At 38.9% G+C, this 19089-nt stretch overlaps 2 protein-coding genes across 9 annotated transcripts in view; one reads left to right on the top strand and one right to left on the bottom strand.

Moving 5' to 3' along the window:
• The window catches only part of LOC309660793 (uncharacterized protein), a 249950-nt gene that overhangs the window by 111700 nt on the left and 119161 nt on the right, over window positions 1-19089 (top strand). Inside the window, exon 1 of one of the 8 annotated variants that reach the window (XR_014263613.1) lies at window positions 16258-16369. The exons of the other annotated variants lie outside the window; for them this stretch is intronic. The gene's annotated coding sequence lies outside the window, so the exon portion shown is untranslated. Of the gene's footprint in view, window positions 1-16257; window positions 16370-19089 lie in introns of those variants that run through there. 8 annotated transcript variants of the gene reach the window in all.
• On the bottom strand, window positions 10005-10937 carry LOC309660794 (ferritin heavy chain). The gene has a single exon (XM_082461909.1). The coding sequence runs from the start codon at window positions 10737-10739 to the stop codon at window positions 10188-10190; it is 552 nt and encodes a 183-aa protein (XP_082318035.1). The 5' UTR covers window positions 10740-10937; the 3' UTR covers window positions 10005-10187.

Raw genomic sequence — 19089 nt, 5'->3', positions numbered from 1 at the left:
GAGAGCCTGCAAGCCACAGCTAGAGAGCCCCGCGCACTGTAACTACTGAGCCCACACACTCTGGAGCCCATGCGCCACAACTAGAGAGAAGGCCGCGCACCACAATGAAGAGCCCGTGTGCTGCAATGAAAGATCCTGCATGCCGCAACAAAGATCCCGCATGCCACAACTAAGACCTGATGCAGCCAAATAAGTAATAAATAAATAAGTAAATATTTTTAAAAAATTAACTTGGAACAGAGGACTAGTTAATCTAAGTATTTCCTTATGATTTAAAAAGTTTTGTATTTTATACTCTTTACTTAGTTTTACCTAGTACGGTACCTTTAAAATTTGTGGTAAAATTTGCCATTTTAACTAATATTTTAAAGTACTATTTAGGGATATTTAATACATTCATAATGTGAACTATCACTATTGATATCAGTTGTAATAACTTTAATAAACTTTCTCTATTCAATAATTTTCTACGAAGTTGAATTTTTAAAGTAAGATCTATGGATCAAATTTTTATTGTGTACAGATTAAGTCATTATTAGTCTAATTTTGTGTTTATTATCATTATTGTCTGGAGTATAGGATTTAAAATGTAAAGGTAGCTTGTAGTTTTTTCTTAGCAATTCACTTTGGAGTTTCCTCAGGTTTTTCTATTTTTAGTATTTGGATTATTACAATGTTATAGTAATTCTTCACTATACTTCTTACTGTTGAATGCACAGAATATTAAAGTGGTCATGCCGTCAGTGGAGCATACAGCAATTACTGGGGCTAAATCAGTAAGACTAAAATATTCTTGAAGTCAACTTGACATTGGCTAAAACCCTAAAGCAAAATGATGGCTTCAAAGCATTTTGCTTTGGTTTCAGCACTATGTTGGGAGGTGTATTATGACTCTTAGGGTTTATTTCTTGTGAAAGCTCTAGCATTTTTATAATTTTAGAGCCTATCTGCAAATTGGTGTAGCTCTGGAGAATTTATAGTAGTTGGAATAAAGATAGAAAAATTATCAAGTCCTGAGGCTTATTGATTAACTTCTATTATTTGTAGATTATTTGCACACACAATTACTTTTAAACATATATATAAAATAATGGTGTTTATATTTATTTTAATGTAAAAAATAATGTACAGTGGTGTATGTCTTTATTGTAGTGAACCTACCTGGAAATTCTGAAGTACAAAGTCTTACGTCACAACCCAAATACTGGATTTCAAGCATTAATTCCAAGGCAGAAAGAGCAAAATGATCTCTTAATCTTGATATTTAATATTATATATTATTTAGTAATAACAACTGAGCTTCAATATCCATTTATTCATTCAACAAATAATTCTTATCACTTTTTATTTGGTGGGATATCTGCTTTAAATAAGTTGAATAAGAGAGTGAGTGAGATAGCATTCAAGATCCATGTTGTCATAAAGTTCACATTCTAGAGGGAGGAAAACAGATTGCAAAATAAAGCTATAATATAATTTTAGTTAATAAATTGTATAAGAAAAATAAAACATTGTCCTTTGGTAATAGTGACTGGAGGGGAAATTCATGTTAGGTAAGGTATTTAGCAATGACATTTCTTGACATAGAGCATGCTAGGCAGAAAGAAAAGCCATTTCAAAGGCTTTGAGTTGGGCAGGAGTTTGGGAAACCTGAGGAATATGAGAAAGGCCAGCCTGTGTGGCTGGATCATAGTGAGGAATAGGAGGAGTGGGATGGGCTGGGGTTGGGGCTATAAGCCCAGATAGATCATAAAAATTTCAGCAAAACAAAAAAAAACGTTTGCAATTGATTCTCAGTGGAAAGGGAAGCCATTGGTGAGTTTTTAGGGGCTTAACGTTATATTATTTACATTGTAGGAAGTTCACTTGGATTGCTGTATGGAGAGTAGATTTTGGAAGCTCTAAAAAAGAAGCAGGAAGAGTGGTGAGAAGCCACTGCAGTACTATAAGCAAAAGATGGCAGTGGCATGGATATGCGTGGTAGCAGCAGACCTGAAGAGAAGTGGACAGACAAAGGGGATATTTTTGAGATACAGCTGGCCAGACTTGATGCTTGTTTAGGAAGTATGTGTGTACGTGATGTAGGAGGAGTAAGGGATAAAGAAGAGTCAAGAATGTCTCCTAGGAATTTTGTTTGAACAAATGGTTGGAAGTTGATGCTCTTTATTAGCTGGGGAAGCAAAGGAGAGAAACAAGTTTAGAAACTCAGGGGGAGAGTTCAGAGCTGGAGATTCAAAATGGAGAGTCAACAGCACACAGATAATAAAGTCATGGGACTGGATGAGATCTCAGCAGAGTCTAGAGGAAGAAGTGAAGGAAGCACAGCACTTGAGCCAGAAATAGAGGCTGAGAAGAAAGTCCATTTTGATGGGAAGAAAGCATGGACAATGTTGTAACATGGCATTAAAGAGAATAAAGTGTTACAAGAAGGAGGGAAATTGCTACAAGGTCAAGTCAGTTGAGGACAGAGAAATGACCATTAATTTTACAACATGGACATGAGTTTGACCTTGACAAGTACAATTTCAGTGGTTAGAGGGGAGATAAACTTGACTGGGGTGGGTTGAGGGTACAAGGTGAGATGATAAAAGAAAGTCAGTAAATCTAGGCATCACTTGATATGTTTTGCTGTGAAAGGGTCAGAAAAATGAGGTAATAATTGAAAGGTAACATGAGATAAAAGGAGTGGGTTTTTTCCTAATGGATAATTTGTATGCTTATGTTTACTGGAATGATCCAGTAGACTTAGAGAATCTAATGATACATGAAGAGTCACAGGACAATTGCAGGCTTGAATTTCTTGAACATGGGAAGAGGAGATGAAATCCAGAAAGTAAGGGGAGGAGTTGACATTTTTAGGCACTGGGAAATTTTTTTTTCCATTGTAATAAGAGGAAGGCAGAGAATGTGAGTGTAGATGCAGATAAGTTAATAAAGTTGGTGGTGGGAAGTTGAAGGAGTTCCCATCTGATTGCTACTCTTTTCTCAGGGAATAATGAGGTGAGTTCATGAGCTGTAGAGGGGAGGGGGTTTTGAAGGTTTGAAGAGAAAGAAGATCTGAAACTTGTTTCAAATAATGGGAAATGCAGTAGGATTCCTGGGCACTCACAAGTGCTCTTCTAAGATAAGTGATCATAAATTTAGAGAAAGATCAATCTACAATGTTTGTTGATTTTCTCCAGGAACTTTCAGCTTCTGGGGCAGAGGTACAAAGAAAGTGGGGAGTTGAGTTTAACCAGAGTTGGGATATAATTAAATGGGAAAGAGGGAGAGAGGGACAAAAGAGTTAAAAGCAAATTGTAATAATCATCCATGGAATCTAGACTGGGAGAGGTAAGAAATGAGGATGTGAGATGATGGGAATGGAAAACACTTCACTTCTCTCCACTCAACTGAGTAATTGTTGGCACTGGATTTGGGGAAGGGGAAGGAGAGGGAAGAGATGCATGTGAAAAATGTGGGAGCTTGACGTTAAGATTTTTTTGCTGTGGTGTATTTATTAGTGATATCAAGGTCTAGAGTTATGGCATTGGACATGGATGAATGAGGTTGGCTAGGGAAAAAGATGGGAGAAAAGATCTAAGAACTGAGAAGGCAAGGGATTAAGAAAGCCAGTGCTTTTCATAAAATGCTCCCTGGAGAAGTAATACCTTGGGCAACTCTGTCCAAAACCGAAACAGTCTCTATGGCCACACAACAGAATCATCTCCTTCCCATCATTTTCATCGTTGAATCAGTGCTCAGGCTTTAGCCATGTCTGGGAGTGGTGCTATTTGAAGCATGTTACACACAGTAGTACACAGAGCTTGCTGCTTCCTTGCCCCTCCTCCTCCAAGACAGCATTCCCAGGGGAAAGTATACTAGTTGTAGCCCTCAAGACCTAACCACGAAGGAGAGGATTTAAAAATTTTGTACCCTGAAGGTCATAAGATGTGCTGTATAAAAATATACTTGGTGCCAATCTTCAGCTGTTCTTTAGAGTAATTATTTAAGTTTTTAACTTAACACATCCTCATTTTGAATAAACGCTAGACTCCCTTGTAGCAAGGAGTACTTATTAGAGCAGGCCTTGAATTAGTGTTAGAAAAAAGTTTTGTCAAAATTACAGTAAAGGTCAGTAACGTTATCTGACATTTTTGAAAGCTCTTGGTATTCCTTTTTCTGTTTCCCAATATAATGTAGAGAAATAAAACAATATTAGAATCTGGGGAATTAGAGTATTGTGGATTTAATAGCTGTTGTTGGAAATACGCAAATTAGGGTTAGAGTGTTCCCTTGTTTACCGGTAAGAGTTAATACATTCTTTTATAGCCTTTTTCCCTATAGGAAGCATCTCAGGCACAGATAGAACTGCACTGTGTATTCATTCACTCACTAAATGCTTGTCACAGGCCTGCTGTGGGCCAGTCATGAACAAAGCTAAAATCCCTGCTCCTAGGGCGCACATTCTGGTGAGAGGAGGAGGCCATACACGTGCAAATAAATGTTTAATATATTAAAGCTGAGAATTGCTATGGAGAAAAAGGAGGGTAAGGAGAAAAGGGTGTAAGGTGGGAGGGAGGTGCTCTCTTTCCTCCAGGGTGTTCTGGGCAGGCCTCTGACGAGGTGACATCTGAGAAGAGACACGAAGGAGCCGAGAGAGAGAATACAGGCTCTAGATGGGACCTGAGAGGTTAGCGTGTTCACGTCCAGGTCTACCAGCTTCCGGCTGGGCTTCTTGCCTCTCTCAGAACATGTCCTGCTGTCCCACCTAAAACGTTTCACCTTGGCTCCTGGTGCCCTGCCTTGGCTGTCACTGATTCCTCAGTTCAAACACCGAATGCTGTGGGGAGCCATTCCTGACTATACCAGGAGTAAACTTGAATTCTCCCCGCTTTGCCCTTCTTTTGTCCTATTATAATACCTATAAAATGTTATTACTTTTTGTGTTTAAGTACCTTTCTCCTAATGCTAGGCAGTAAGATCCTTGAGAGTCGGGGTTATGTTCTATCCATCTCTGTCCTCAGTACTCACCATGGGTCCTGATATATTGCAGGTGTTACAATTTTGTGTTGAAAAAATGATATTTAGAGCAATAAAAAATGAGCTATCAAGTCCTGAAAAGACTCCTAAGGACCCTAAGGCAGAACCTTAAATGCATATTGCTTAGTGGAAGAAACAAGTCTGAAAAGGCTACATGTGGTATGATTCCAACTATATGACATGTTGGAAAAGACAAAATTATAGAGACAGTAAAAAGGTCTGTGGTTGCCAGGGGCTCGGGGGGAGGAAGGGGAGGAAGGGATGAGTAGGTGAAGCACAGGGGATTTTAGGGTAGTGAAACTGTTCTAGATGGTACTGTTGTCACTATTCATTTGTTAAAACCCCTTGAGCTTACAACTCAACCACACTAAAGCAAGATATTAATAATAGAGGATACTGGGGGGGGAGGGGGGGAGTCGCTACATGGACTGTTATGTATTATCTTCTCAATTATGCTCTAAATCTAAAACCGTGCTTTAAAATGTCTTTAAATTATTCAAAAATGAAATTTGGCAGTGAAAGCAAGGAGTGATGCAGGATAGTAGACTGACTACTTTTTAAGGACTGCTTTTTAAAAAAGGAATTATTATTATTTTTTAAAATATTTATTTTTTTATTTGGTGGTGCCAGGTCTTAGCTGCGGCAGGCGAGCTCCTTAGTTGCAACACACAGGCTCTTTAGTTGTGGCACGCAAACTCAGTTGCAGCATGCACGTGGGATCTAGTTCCCTGACCAGGGATCGAACCCGGGCCCCCTGCATTGGGAGCACAGATTCTTAACCACTGCACCACCAGGGAAGTGCCCAAGAAAGGAATTTTTGAACATGTGTCAGTAATAAAGGTATGAAGTACTTGATGTAATTCATAAGCAGCTACCATCCTTCCTGACTCCTTTCCTGTCCTATGTACACCGGAAGGAGCCAGACTGATGGAGTACCAGTGTCCTGCATAGAGAACATTCTATTCAGGCAGACATGTGTTTGAATCCCATCTAGCTGTGAGGTCTTGCTGAGCCTCAGTGCCCCATCTGTATGAAGGTCACACTGCTGACCTCAGAGGGGTGTGGTGAGGATTAAATGAGACACATTATCTAAAATGCTAGCACAGGGCTTGGCATAAAGTGTACGGCTAAAACTTGCTCATTTTCTTTATTTTCCCTTTCAAGAGACTGTAAAAATGAAATAAAAGTTGGAATAAGTGATGGGAGAAATTAGGAGGAAGACAAGAGAATGTTCACATGTTGGTATAGCAGTGAATTTGAGTTTTAACTTTAAATCTGAGGACTAGCTCTAGTTCCCATTAGGTTCTATTTGGTTCCATTTGAACAGGCACCTACACTGCTTTTCTGACACATTATCTTTTTTTTTTTTTTTTGAATATCTTCTATATGATGACAGGTGAAGTGACTTTTCTCATGTTGGGTTTTCTCAGGTAACAGATGATGTCATGTCAGAAGTGAGAAGGTGAGACGGTAGAATTGTTGAGTTAATGAATATGGGAAAAGCTTGGAAGTGCCTTGATAGGGAATGCGGCATTGATTACAAGGTATATCATACCTTGTAATTATTTGGCTACATGTCTCAGTTTCCATGTATTGGTTACCTTGCATCTGTCTCTCCCATCAAGATGCAGTATAATATTGAGTAGTAGGTGCTCAATAAATATTTACTGAAGTGAGTTTATATATAGATCTTGATGAAGAATCAGTCTTTTTCATAAGAAAAAAAGGAAGCTTATTTATTAGATTATTATATATACATCTAAGGCTGGGCTATAGGATATATTTAACACACACAAGTGCACACACCATATGTGTAAAAACAAAACATTAATTTGGGAACATACTTTTCCATGTTTCTCTTTCTCAGTTTCTTAGTTTGGATAACTCTGCCAAACATCTGTAGGTTTAAAAGCAGTTCAAAGCAGGGTACAAAGAAAAGAAATCCACTTAAAATGTCTCAGCTCGACTCTCATCACTCTGTACAAGGTTCAAATGTGATTTGGACACCAACACACCAAGCTAAGCTTTGTGTGAGGAAGTAAATGTTAGACTGAAATGGGAAACTGAAGCAGGTCATTCTCCTTTTGTTGAGCTTCTCCTTCTTGTCAAAACCACTGGGCTGCACGTTGTCGTTCTTGTTTGTCACTGATAGCCTATCACAAAGCCCCTTCTGTTAGGATGCCGTACCCGAAACTCCCACTAGCCAGCAGAGCATAAACACCAAGGTGGAGGCACCTTCCCCAAACCTCTCACACACAATAGCTACTGCTGTCACAGCGGGACAATTGAGTGGATCTTATGGTGGTATATTTTTTCCCCATCATATGCATGACAGAAAGTCTAATGGACCTTGTTCGTTTCTTGAGTAGCTTTTAAGGCCCTATAAAATGGCCTGTTATCAGTTCCATCAGTGTTCCCAAGATGTCTACCTGGATGTCAGAGAGCCCAGGCAGTAACTGTATTTTCAGTCCTCCAATCAGCGAGGAGAAGATAGTAATTAGCTGAAAAATTAGAGAGGAAAACTGTTTGCATCCCAGAAGGAAAAGCTAAAAACCAGTGGCATTTTGTGATGAATAAAATTCACAGCCTTTAAAAATGGAAGGATTAAATGGACTACATTCTTTTATATAAGACTTAACTATGTGCCTTATTATGGGTCACTGCCCTTAATTATAAAAATGTTTAAAACTTGGTATGATTTTATACTCAATATTGGGATATAGTATTCTCTAAGTGCAGTGCTAATTGCATCCTGGTATTATCCTGGGATGGAATATAAGAAAATGGAGAAGAGTAAAATAACAATGTCACAAAGATACTATTTTTAAAATAACCCCTCAGAATTTTAGATATGTTTCTGTCATTTTGTAAGACTTAAATATTGCATAAATGGAAAAGACTTTTTGACAAGCAGAGGAAAAACTATATCTGATGCAGATAATGCAATCCATCTAGTAGGGGTTTCTGTAAGAATCTAAGCTATTTTTGACTCCTAGCAGTATGTTGGCTCCTAGAAATATTTCCTGGAATTCTTAAAACCTTTTTTCCCCCATGAGATGGTAGATACTATTTAAGGTTTCTTACTAAGTATAAAGGCTTAGGACTTTCCTGTCTACGTTGTTATTGAACATAATTCTCAGATCACAAATTCATTTGTACAAGCTAATTTCGAGGGCTGTGGGCAATTAATCTTGGCCAGTCTGTGGTTCTCTGTCATCTGTGGGGGATGTGTGTTAAGTTGGATGCGGTCACGTAGTCCAAGGTGTTGAGGTGGGGTATAGCTGACCAAGAAATCATCTGTGGGGTTGATGGTATCTTCTCATTCCCCTGTACAGGTTGCTAACCACTTAGATGCCCCTGTTTCTCATCTCAGGCAGGCCTCTGTCAAATTGGGTGACACTTCCCATCACTTTCCACTATGCTTTGCCATGTGCAGATCTTTCTGGTGCTTTTAATATGCATGAGAGTATGGAAATCTATGAATGTGTCTGTGGCCTAGCTTTGTAAATGCTCTGTGCAGCATTTCTTCTCTGGCTCCACAGGGACAGAGTGCAGGGCACTTCTCTCCACCCCCCAGAACCTCTGCTCTCATATCCTTCTCTTGATGTTTCATCCTCCCATACTGGAAACTTTTTTAAGTCTTGGGAGAAAGGCCTCCCTAATCCCATCATGATTTTGCCTTGGAGACAATCTTGCACTGTCTCAAGGGGTTAGGCTTTAGGAAATCAAAGCAGTAAGATTGATAAGTAACTATTTTTCCATCGTGGCACAATCTCTCTTCTGGAAGTGTAGAGAATTGAGAGCTCAGTGAATTGAGAGTAGACTCTCTGCCTGGATGAGGGAAAGGAAAAGGGAAGACAAAGTGAGGGTGGCCAAAAATCATTTATAGCTCGAAAATGTTATTCTGCCTGAAGTGCCACATTGCTTTTTACTAGAATAATGCTCATGCATATAATGTTCGTGGAGCATTTTATCTCTTTTCTCACACAAAATCCAAGAGTTCAGTGGACAAACTTGTATTTCCCTAACAGATTTTATTCTCCTTGATGTCAGGGAGAATTTGAATCACTCTGTCAATTTTGGTGCACACGTGGAATATGCCTCTCTGTTGTGTAGCTAGAGGTTATGCTGAAATACCATTTCTTTTTATTTTTTAAATTGAGGTAACATTGGTTTATAACCTGTAAGTTTTGTGTGCATATCATTATATTTCAACTTCTGTACACACTATAGTATGCTCACCACCTAAAATTTAGTTTCTATCTGACACCATACACTTGACTCCCTTTACCCATTTTGCCCTGCCCCCTGGTAACCACTAATCTGCTCTCTGTATCTATGTGTTTTTGTTCTGTTTGTTTGTCTGTTATTATTTATTTATATTCCAAATATGAGTAATATCATACGGTATTTGTCTTTCTCCATCTGACTTATTTCACTTAGCATAATGCCCTCAAGGCCCATCCATGTTGTCACAAAGGCAAGATTTCATCTTTTATATGGCTAAGTAGCATTCCATTGTGTGTGTGTGTGTGTATATATATATATATATATATATATACCATATCTTCTTTATCCATGTAGGTTGTTCCCATATTTTGGCTATTGTAAATAATGCTGTGATCAACATAAGGGTACATATATCTTTTTGAATTAGTTTTCTGTATTCTTTGGATAAATACCCAGAATTGGGTTAGCTGGATCATATGGTAGTTCTATTCTTAATTTTTTGAGGAATCTCCAAACTGTTTCCCATAGTGGCTGCACCAATTTACATTCCCACCAACAGTGTATGAGGATTCCTTTTTGTTCACATCCTCTCCAATATTTGTTATTTCTTGTCTTTTTGAAAATCACCCTTCTAACAGGCGTGAGGTGGTTTTGATTTGCATTTCCATAATAATTAGTGATTTTGGACATTTTTTCATGTGCCTGTTGGCTGTCTGTATGTCTTCCTTGGAAAAATGTCTATTCACACCCTCTTCTTTTTTTTTTTTTTTTTTTTTGGGTACCAAATTACTTTATTTGAAGGAATGATACTAAGGAAAGGACTTGTAGATGTTTTGGTACAACTTACAGAAAAGGTAAAGGTAACCCAAACATGCATGCACTGCCTTGGTGACCAGGGAAGTCACTCCTGTGGCTACGGGAAGCCAGCCTAAGGCTTAGCTTTCATTATCACTATTTCCCAGGGTGTGCTTGTCAAAGAGATAATGTGCCATGCCAGATTCGGGGGCCCCCATCGTGCGCAAGTTGGTTACGTGGTCACCCAATTCTTTAATGGATTTCACCTGCTCATTCAGGTAATGAGTCTCAATGAAGTCACACAAATGGGGATCACTTTTCTCAGTGGCCAATTTGTGCAGTTCTAGTAGTGACTGATTCACACTTTTTTCCAAGTGTAGCGCACATTCCATTGCATTCAGCCCATTCTCCCAGTCATCACGGTCTGGTTTCTTGATATCCTGCAGGAAGATTCGGCCACCCCGCTGGTTCTGCAGCTTCATCAGTTTCTCGGCATGTTCCCTCTCCTCATGAGATTGGTGAAGAAAGTATTTGGCAAAGTTCTTCAATGCCACATCATCGCGGTCAAAATAGTACGACATGGACAGGTAGACGTAGGAGGCGTAGAGCTCCAGGTTGATCTGGCGATTGATGGCGGCCTCCGAGTCCTGGTGGTAGTTCTGGCGCACCTGCGAAGTGGACGCGGTCGTCATGGCGGGCGGCTGAGGTGAGGCGATGGCTGCGCGGCGCTGTAACGGCGGCGGGGACCTTGGGGCGGTTGGAGGGCGTTGTCAGGTGGTGGCGAGGGCTGGCTCTGAGCAGCCTGCCTGAGCGAGGGACGAGCGCCGGGTTCCGTCCAAGCACTGTTGAAGCAGGAAACCGCGGCAACTCTCCGCGAGGACTGTGGCGCAGTATTCACACCCTCTTCTAATTTTTTAAGAAAGTTGTTTTTCTTACTGTTGTTTTTTTTGAGTTATATGAACTCTTTATGTATTTTGGATATTAACCCCTTATCAAATATATGATTTGCAAATATCTTCTACCATTTGATAGATTGTCTTTTCATTTTGTTAATGGTTTCCTTTGCTGTGCAGAGCTTTTTATTTTAATGTAGCCCCATTTGTTTATTTTTGCTTCTGTTTCCCTTGCCTGGGGGACATATCCAGAAAGATATTGCTAAGATCAATGTCAAAAATGTATTACCTATGTTTTCTTCTAAAAGTTTTATGCTTTCAGGTCTTACAGTCAGGTCTTTCCATTTTGAGTTCATTTTTGTGTATGGTGTAAGAAAGTGGTCCAGTTTCATTCTTCTCATGTACCTGTCCAGTTTTCTCAACACCGTTTATTGAAGGGACTATCTTTTGTCCATTGTATTGGGTTGGCCAAATAGTTCGTTCGGGTTTTTCTGTAAGATTATGGAAAAACCCGAACAAACTATTTGGCCAACCCAATATGTTCTTGGCTCCTTTGTCATGAATTAATTGTCCATGTATGAGTGGGTTTATTTCTGGGCTCTCAGTTCTGTTCCATTGATCTATGTGTCTGTTTTTCCAGAAATACCATGCAGTTTTGATTACTATAGCTTTGTAGTATAATTTGAAATCAGGGAGTGTGATAACTCCATCCTTGTTCTTTTTTCTCAGGATCGCTTTGGCTATTTGAGGTCTTCTGTAGTTCCATGCAAATTTTAGGACATTTTTTTGGTTCTATTTCAGTGAAAAATGTCATTGGAATTTTTTTAAAAATTATTTATTTATTTATTTATGGCTGTGTTGGGTCTTCGTTTCTGTGCGAGGGCCTTCTCTAGTTGCGGCAAGTGGAGGCCACTCTTCATCGCGGTGTGCGGGCCTCTCACTATCGCGGCCTCTCTTGTTGCGGAGCACAGGCTCCAGACGCACAGGCTCAGTAATTGTGGCTCACGGGCCCAGTCGCCCCACGGCATGTGGGATCTTCCCAGACCAGGGCTCGAACCCGTGTCCCCCACATCGGCAGGCAGATTCTCAACCACTGCGCCACCAGGGAAGCCCCTGTCATTGGAATTTTGATAGGGATTGCATTGAAACTGTAACTGCTTTAGGTAATATGGACATTTTAACAATGTTAATTCTTTCAATCCATGAGCACAGAATATCTTTCAATTTCTTTGTGTCTTCTCTAATTTCTTTTGGAAATGTCTTTTAGTTTTCAGTGTATAGGTCTTTCACTTCCTTGGTTAAATTTATTCCTAAGTATTTAATTCTTTTTGTTGTGATTGTAGATAGGATTGTTTTCTTAGTTTTTCTTTCTGCTTTCATTGTTAGTGTATAGTAATGCAACAAATTTTTGTATACTGATTTTGTACCCTGCAACTTTACTGAATTCATTCATTAGTTCTAATATTTTTGTGTGTGGAATATGTAGGGTTTTCTATATATAAAATGTCATCTTCAAATTGTGACAGTTTTACTTCCTCCTTTCTAATTTAGATACTTTTTTTTTTTTTTTTGACTAATTGCTCTGGCTAGGACATCTAATACCATGTTGAATAACAGTGGCAAGAGTGGGCATCCTTGTCTTGTTCTTCATCTTAGAGGGATAGCTTTCAGTTTTTCACCATTGACTATGATGTTAGCTGTGGCTTTGTCATACATGGCCTTTAGTATGTTGAGGTATGTTCACTCTATACTTATTTTATTGAGACTTTTTATCATAAATGGATATTGAATCTTGTCAAATGCTTTCTCTGCATCTATTGAAATGATATGATTTTTATCCTTCATTTTGTTAATATGGTATATCATGTTGATTGATTTGTGGATGTCAAACCATCCTTGCATACAGGGAATAAAACTCACCTGATCATGGTGTATGTGCCTTTTAATGTATTGCTGTATTTGATTTGCTAATATTTTATTGACGATTTTTTTAAAAATTTATTTATTTAATTTTATTTAATTTTGGCTGCATTGGGTCTTCGTCACCGCACGCAGGCTTTCTCTAGTTGCGGTGAGCAGGGGCTACTCTTCGTTGTGGTGCACGGGCTTATTGCTGTGGCTTCTCTTGTTGCGGAGCACGGGCTCTAGGCGCACGGGCTTCTGTAGTTGTGGCATGCGGGCTCAGTAGTTGTGGCGCACGGGCTTAGTTGCTCCGTGGCATGTGGGATCTTCCTGGACCAGGGCTCGAACCCGTGTCCCCTGCATTGGCAGGCGGGTTCTTAACCACTGCGCCACTACAGAAGCCCAACGATTTTTTAAATCTATATTTATCAGAGATATTGGCCTGTAATTTTCTTTTTGTGTGTTGCCCTTGTCTGGTTTTGGTGTCAGGGTTATGTTGGCCTTGTAAAATAAATTTGGAAGCATTCCCTCCACTTCAATTTTTTGGAAGAGTTTGAAGAGGATAGATATTAAATCTTCTTTGAGTATTTGGTAGAATTCACCTGTGAAGCTGTCTGGTCCTGGACTTTCGTGTTTTGGGAGGTTTTTGATTACTGTTTCAATCTCTTTACTAGTGATCAGTCTATTCAGATTTTCTATTTCTTATGATTCAGACTTGGAAGGTTGTATGTTTCTAGGAATTTATCCATTTCTTCTAGGTTGTACAACTTATTGGCATATAGATGTTCATAGTATTCTCTTATAATCCTTTGCATTTCTTTTATATCTGTTATAATTTCTCTTTGGTTTCTGGTTTTATTTATCTGAGCCTTCTCTCTTTTTTTCTTAGTTAGTCTAGTTAAAGTTTTGTCAATTGTGTTTATCTTTTCAAAGAACCAGCTCTTAGATTCACTGATCTTTTCTATTGTCTTTTTAGTCTCTATTTCATTTATTTCCCCTCTGATTTTTATTATTTGTTTTTCTTTCTACTGACTTTAAGCTTTGTTCATTCTTCTCTTTCTAGTTTCTTTAGATTTAAGGTTAGATTGTTTATTTGAGATTTTTCTTGTTCCTTGTGTAGAACTGTATGCTATAAACTTCCCTCTTAGTACCACTTCTGCTGCATCCCATAGGTTTTGGTATGTAATATTTTCATTTTTCTTTTGTCTTCAGGTGTTTTTTGATTTTTCATTTTTCTTTGTCTATCCAATAGTGGTTTAGTAGCATGTTATTTGGTCTCTACGTATTAGTGATTTTTCCGCTTTTTTCTTGTTGATTTCTAGTTTCATACCATTGTGGTTGGAAAAGATGCTTGATATTTCAGTCTACTTAAGTTAATTGAGACTTGTTTTGTGTCCCAGTATATGGTCTATCATTGAGAATGCTCTATGTGTGCTTGAGAAGAATGTGTATTCTACTCATTTGGATGGAATGTTCTATATTTATCTATTAAATCTATATGATATAATGTTTCATTTAAGGCAGCTGTTTCCTTGTTGACTTTTGGTCTGAATGATCTATCCATTGATGTAAATGAGGTGTTAAAGTCCCCTACTATTATTGTTTTGCTGTCAACTTTTAGGTCTGTTAATAATTGCTTTGTATATTTTGGTGCTGCTATATTAGGTGCATATATATTAATAAATGTTAGGTCTTCTTGATGAATGATAACATCTGTCTTTGTCCCTTTCTACTGTTTTGGCTTGAACTCTACTTTGTTGATATGAGTATGGCTACACCCACTTTATTTTGGCTGCCATTTGCTTGGGGTATCATCTTCCATCCCATCACTTTGATCCTATGTTTGTCTTTAGAGCCGAGATGAGTCTCCTGGAGGCAGCATATAGTTGGGTCTTCTTTCCATCCAGCTACTCTGTGTTTTTTGATTGGTGGATTCAATCCATTTACACTTAGGGTGATTATTAATAAATGAGGACTTAGTACTGTCTTTTATCTTTGTTTTCTGGTCACTTTATATCTCCATTTTTTTTCCTTCTATTTCTGTCTGCTATTTTAGTTTGGTGGTTTTCCATGATATTTTTCTCAGTTTCCTCTTGTTTTATATTTCATGTCTCTGCTCTAATTTACATTTTGTGGTTACCATGAGGTTTTTATAAAAGGTCTCAGATAAAATAGTCCTTTTTCCGCTGATAGAATCGTATCTCCATTTGCCTATATGGGTTTCGTACTTTTGCTTTTCCCCTTTTACGTTTTTGTTATCTCAAGTTATCACTTTTTTATGTTGTGAGTTTATTACCCAATTGAAGTAGCTATTGTTATTTTTCTTCTTTCCCTTTAACCTTTATGCTGTAATTAAATGTTTAACAACCTATTCTGATACAGAATTGCAGTCTTTTAATTCTGTCTGTCTATCACCTTACTAAAGTTTTGTGTATTTTTGCCTTTTCATTTTAAGTAGAAGATCTCCCTTCAGGATTTCTTGTAAAGTGGGTCTAGTGGTGATGAACTCCCTCAGTTTTTGTTTCTCTGGTAAGGCCTTTATTTCTCCTTCATAACTTTGCCAGATAGAGTATTCTTGGCTGACAATTTCTAAATTTTCAATATATCGAGTTTGTCATTCCAGTCTCTCCTGGCCTGTTGAGTTTCTGCTGAGAAATCTGCTTATAGCCTAATGCAGGTTACTTTGTAGGCTGCTGACTTTTTTCCTTGGCTACCTTTAAAATTTTTTCTTTATCACTGACTTTTGACAGCTTTAACATAATGTGTCTTGGAGGAAGTCTTTTCGTGCTGAGGTAATTAGGCCTTCTTTTAGCTTTGTGAACATATGTATCCAGTTTCTTCTCCAGGTTTGGAAAGTTTTCGGCTATTATTTCTTTAAATAAACTTTCTGCTCCCTTATCCCTCTCTTCTCCTTCTGGGATAAATATTATCTTTGTGTTGCCTTTCCAAATTAAGTCAGATAGTTCTAGAAATTTTTCGTTTTTAAAATACTTAGTTTTCTTTTCTCTTCTACCTGAATCATTTCTAGATTTCTGTCTTTGAGCCTGCTCTATTTTCAATGCTTTCTAACGCATTCTTCATATCATTTATTGACTTCTTCTGTTTCAAAATTTCTGTTTGGTTCTTTTTTGGCTTCAATATCTTTGGTAAAGTATTTACTCTCTTCATTAATTTTATTCCTGAGCTCATTGAACTGCCTTTCTGAGTTTTCTCGTAGCTCACTGAGTTTCTCCATGACAGCTATGTTGAATTCTTTATCAGTTAGAACACAATATTCTGTGACTTTAAGTTTGGTTTCTGGAAAATTGTCATTTTATTTTTGTGATAACATGTTACCATGGTTTTTCATGATACTTGATGAGTTGTTCTTCTGCTGGCACATTGAAGTAGTGAACACCTTTCTTTTTCCCAGTAGGTGGCGCTATATCACAGTTTCCCCCACACACACACCCTTCCGGAGCTGCCTCTGGCTATATTTGAGAATTGGCACTTCCTACCCACCACTGCCTCTGCTGGAGGTGTTGCAGGTGCCCTTGTTGTTGCTGTTTGTGCCGCCAGGGTAGCATGTGCCTTGCTGCTGCTGATGTTGCCACCTGGGGCACTAGGATGGCAGGTGCCTCTGTGACATCTGGGGTGGCCTGGGTCCTGGGCACTGCCACTATGGTGGAGGGTGGTGGAGGGTAGGGTGGGAGCCAGGGTTGGGGCACCTCTGCCATGTCTGGGGTTTGTCACATTTGTGAGCTGCAAGTGAGGGGCAAGGGGCTGGAGTTGTGGGTGCTACGGCGTCTGGAGGGATGGACCCTGCTACCACTGCTGCCTGGTTCCCTGTGGCCATGGGTGCTGCTTTGGCAGGGAGGCTGGAGTCACATGCACCACCTTTCCTGCTGCTGCTGGGTTCTTTGGGTCTTCGGGCTCAGCCACCACAGCCAGGGGATGGGATCACAGGCACCACCTCCCCTGTTCCCCCATTTCCACCTCCTCTGTGTGTTCCAGCACCCATCCCCCTTCAGATATATGAACGTGTGGATCCCTCTGGTGTCCTGGTGTTTTAGACAGAGGAAACTTTGTTGAGTTATGTATGTTTTACTAGTTGTAGATTGAAGGAGAGAGACAAGGGAGCATCTCATTCCATTATGATGCTGACGTCACCCCCTGAAATTTCCTAAATTTATGAATGGAAATCATGGTCAGATATATGCAATGCCAGGCTGCATGATTGTGCATTAAAAAAAATTGTAAATGTTGTGTGACTTCAGGTAAAGAGCCAAGGAATTGCGAAGGCACATAACATAGAATTGTAAGCTGAGCTTTGTACTAGGACAGTGCTTTTCAGTGTGGTCTCCAGGTCAGCATTATAAGAAACTTATTAGAAATTCAAATATCCCAGATATACTAAATAAGAAACTCTGGGCATGGGATCTCCATATCTGTGTTTTAACAAGTCCTCTATGTAATTCTGGTGCTTGTTAAAGATGAGAACCTCTGGATTGAGGATGGTTAACTCGAATCAAGTGAGAGATTCGATTTTACAAAATCTTGGGATTCCATTTTCTCATTTAAGATTAAGAAATACTCTCTACTTAATCTAGGGGGAAGAACACCCTTTTGTCTTATTCTGCTTAGAACAAAGTACAGGATATGCCCCAGCTAGTTTCACGTGGTTTGTTGGTTATACCATTTGCCTAAGGAGATCTTACCATTTGCTTAAGAAGAATGGGAGCATGTCCGAGTGTTTATATATATTGCACATTCCCTAGGAGGCAATATGCAAGATGGATAAGCATACAGGCTCTCTGGAAAGACAGCTGCTTCAAATCAAATCACCAGCTTCACCTTTTACTGTGTGCCCTTCATCAAGTTTTCAACTTCTCAGTGCCTCGGTTTCCTCGTCTGTAAATTAAGATCATACTGTAATCCTCCCCACCTCATAGAGGTAGAATGAGATGGCATTCAAGACTGAGGTAACACTGGTTAGACGCTTACAGCAGGGCCTAGCACTGGTTAGTGCCGAATAAATGTTAACAAGTTCTGGGTGGAGTGCAGGCTGTGCTCTGTTCTAAGGTCCAGAGCCAAAACAAGCATCATCTCTGCACTGAAGGAGTTTGTTATCTCAGTAGGAAGAACCAGACATGTAAACTTATAATCCCCAAAGGTATTAGAGGCTCTATAATAGCACCTGGGAAAAATAAGGACACAATGATGGGACAAGGGGTCTTGAAAGAACAGTTCACGTGGTGTGAGCAGATCCATTACCATGACTGATGTACGGTCAACAGAATGCTCTTCATATAATTGTAGTGAAAACACCAATAACTAATGTCTGTTTACACTTAACTATTTATCAGGCCCTGTTAATTATCTCAATTAGTCTTTTCAGAAACTTTCGAGGCCAGTACTTAATGAAGCAAAGTAACTTACTCAGGGAAACTTAACTATAAAGGTGGGAGTTCTGGCTCAGAGATCTATATTCCTTAGGATTTGCTTATTCTTTAAATGAAACTCATGTAAATATTGATAGTTTTAATCTCTTTCAACAATTTAATTCTTTATGTTTTGCAAGTTTTAAATAAGAGTAAACGAATCTAAAGAAATGTAATGACTTGCCCTAGGAGAAAATGCCCCACGTATTTTTAATAGAGAGGACTGCAATTTAAGACCCTAACTTTTCTTCCCTTTCATATCTGCTTCACTGAATTAACCAAACTGCCATCTTCTCACTCATTAAAAAAAAAAACAGAAGATGATACAGAAAAGAAGCCTGCTGTTTTGAACAAAGAGCTTTATAAAGTGAGAAATACTTCAAAACTGATACAGAACTGGTACAGAGGGGCACCTAAGATTGCGGGGCAGTACTCAGTCACCCAATCCAAGCAAGCCGGAGAGCTCCCCTCCTCTGTCATCAGCCACCCAATCCAAGCAAGCCGGAGAGCTCCCCTCCTCTGTCAGTATTCTTTGTCCCATTTCTGACAACTTCAACTCTCAGTTACTTAAAACTTCTCCCTGTTAATTCCACCTGAGTTTGAAGAGCTTAACAATCTCATCCAAAGAATCTCATATTGAGAAAAGGACAAAGAATCAATTATTCATCACTGTATAATAAATACTTTATTTTACAAATAATTTCAACTAAATAATTCTATTTGTACAGGAAATGCACTTTAAGAAGATGAAATAAAAAGAAAAACAAAAAAAGTATCTTCAGCAAGCAAAAAAAAAGGCTTTATTTAGCTAATGTGTTTTTAGAGGG

Source organism: Balaenoptera physalus (genome assembly GCF_965194825.1).
Source record: "Balaenoptera physalus genome assembly, chromosome: 5".
Taxonomy (NCBI): domain Eukaryota; kingdom Metazoa; phylum Chordata; class Mammalia; order Artiodactyla; family Balaenopteridae; genus Balaenoptera; species Balaenoptera physalus.
The sequence above is the reverse complement of the archived record's forward strand: the minus strand, read 5'-3'. Positions and strand labels throughout refer to the sequence as shown.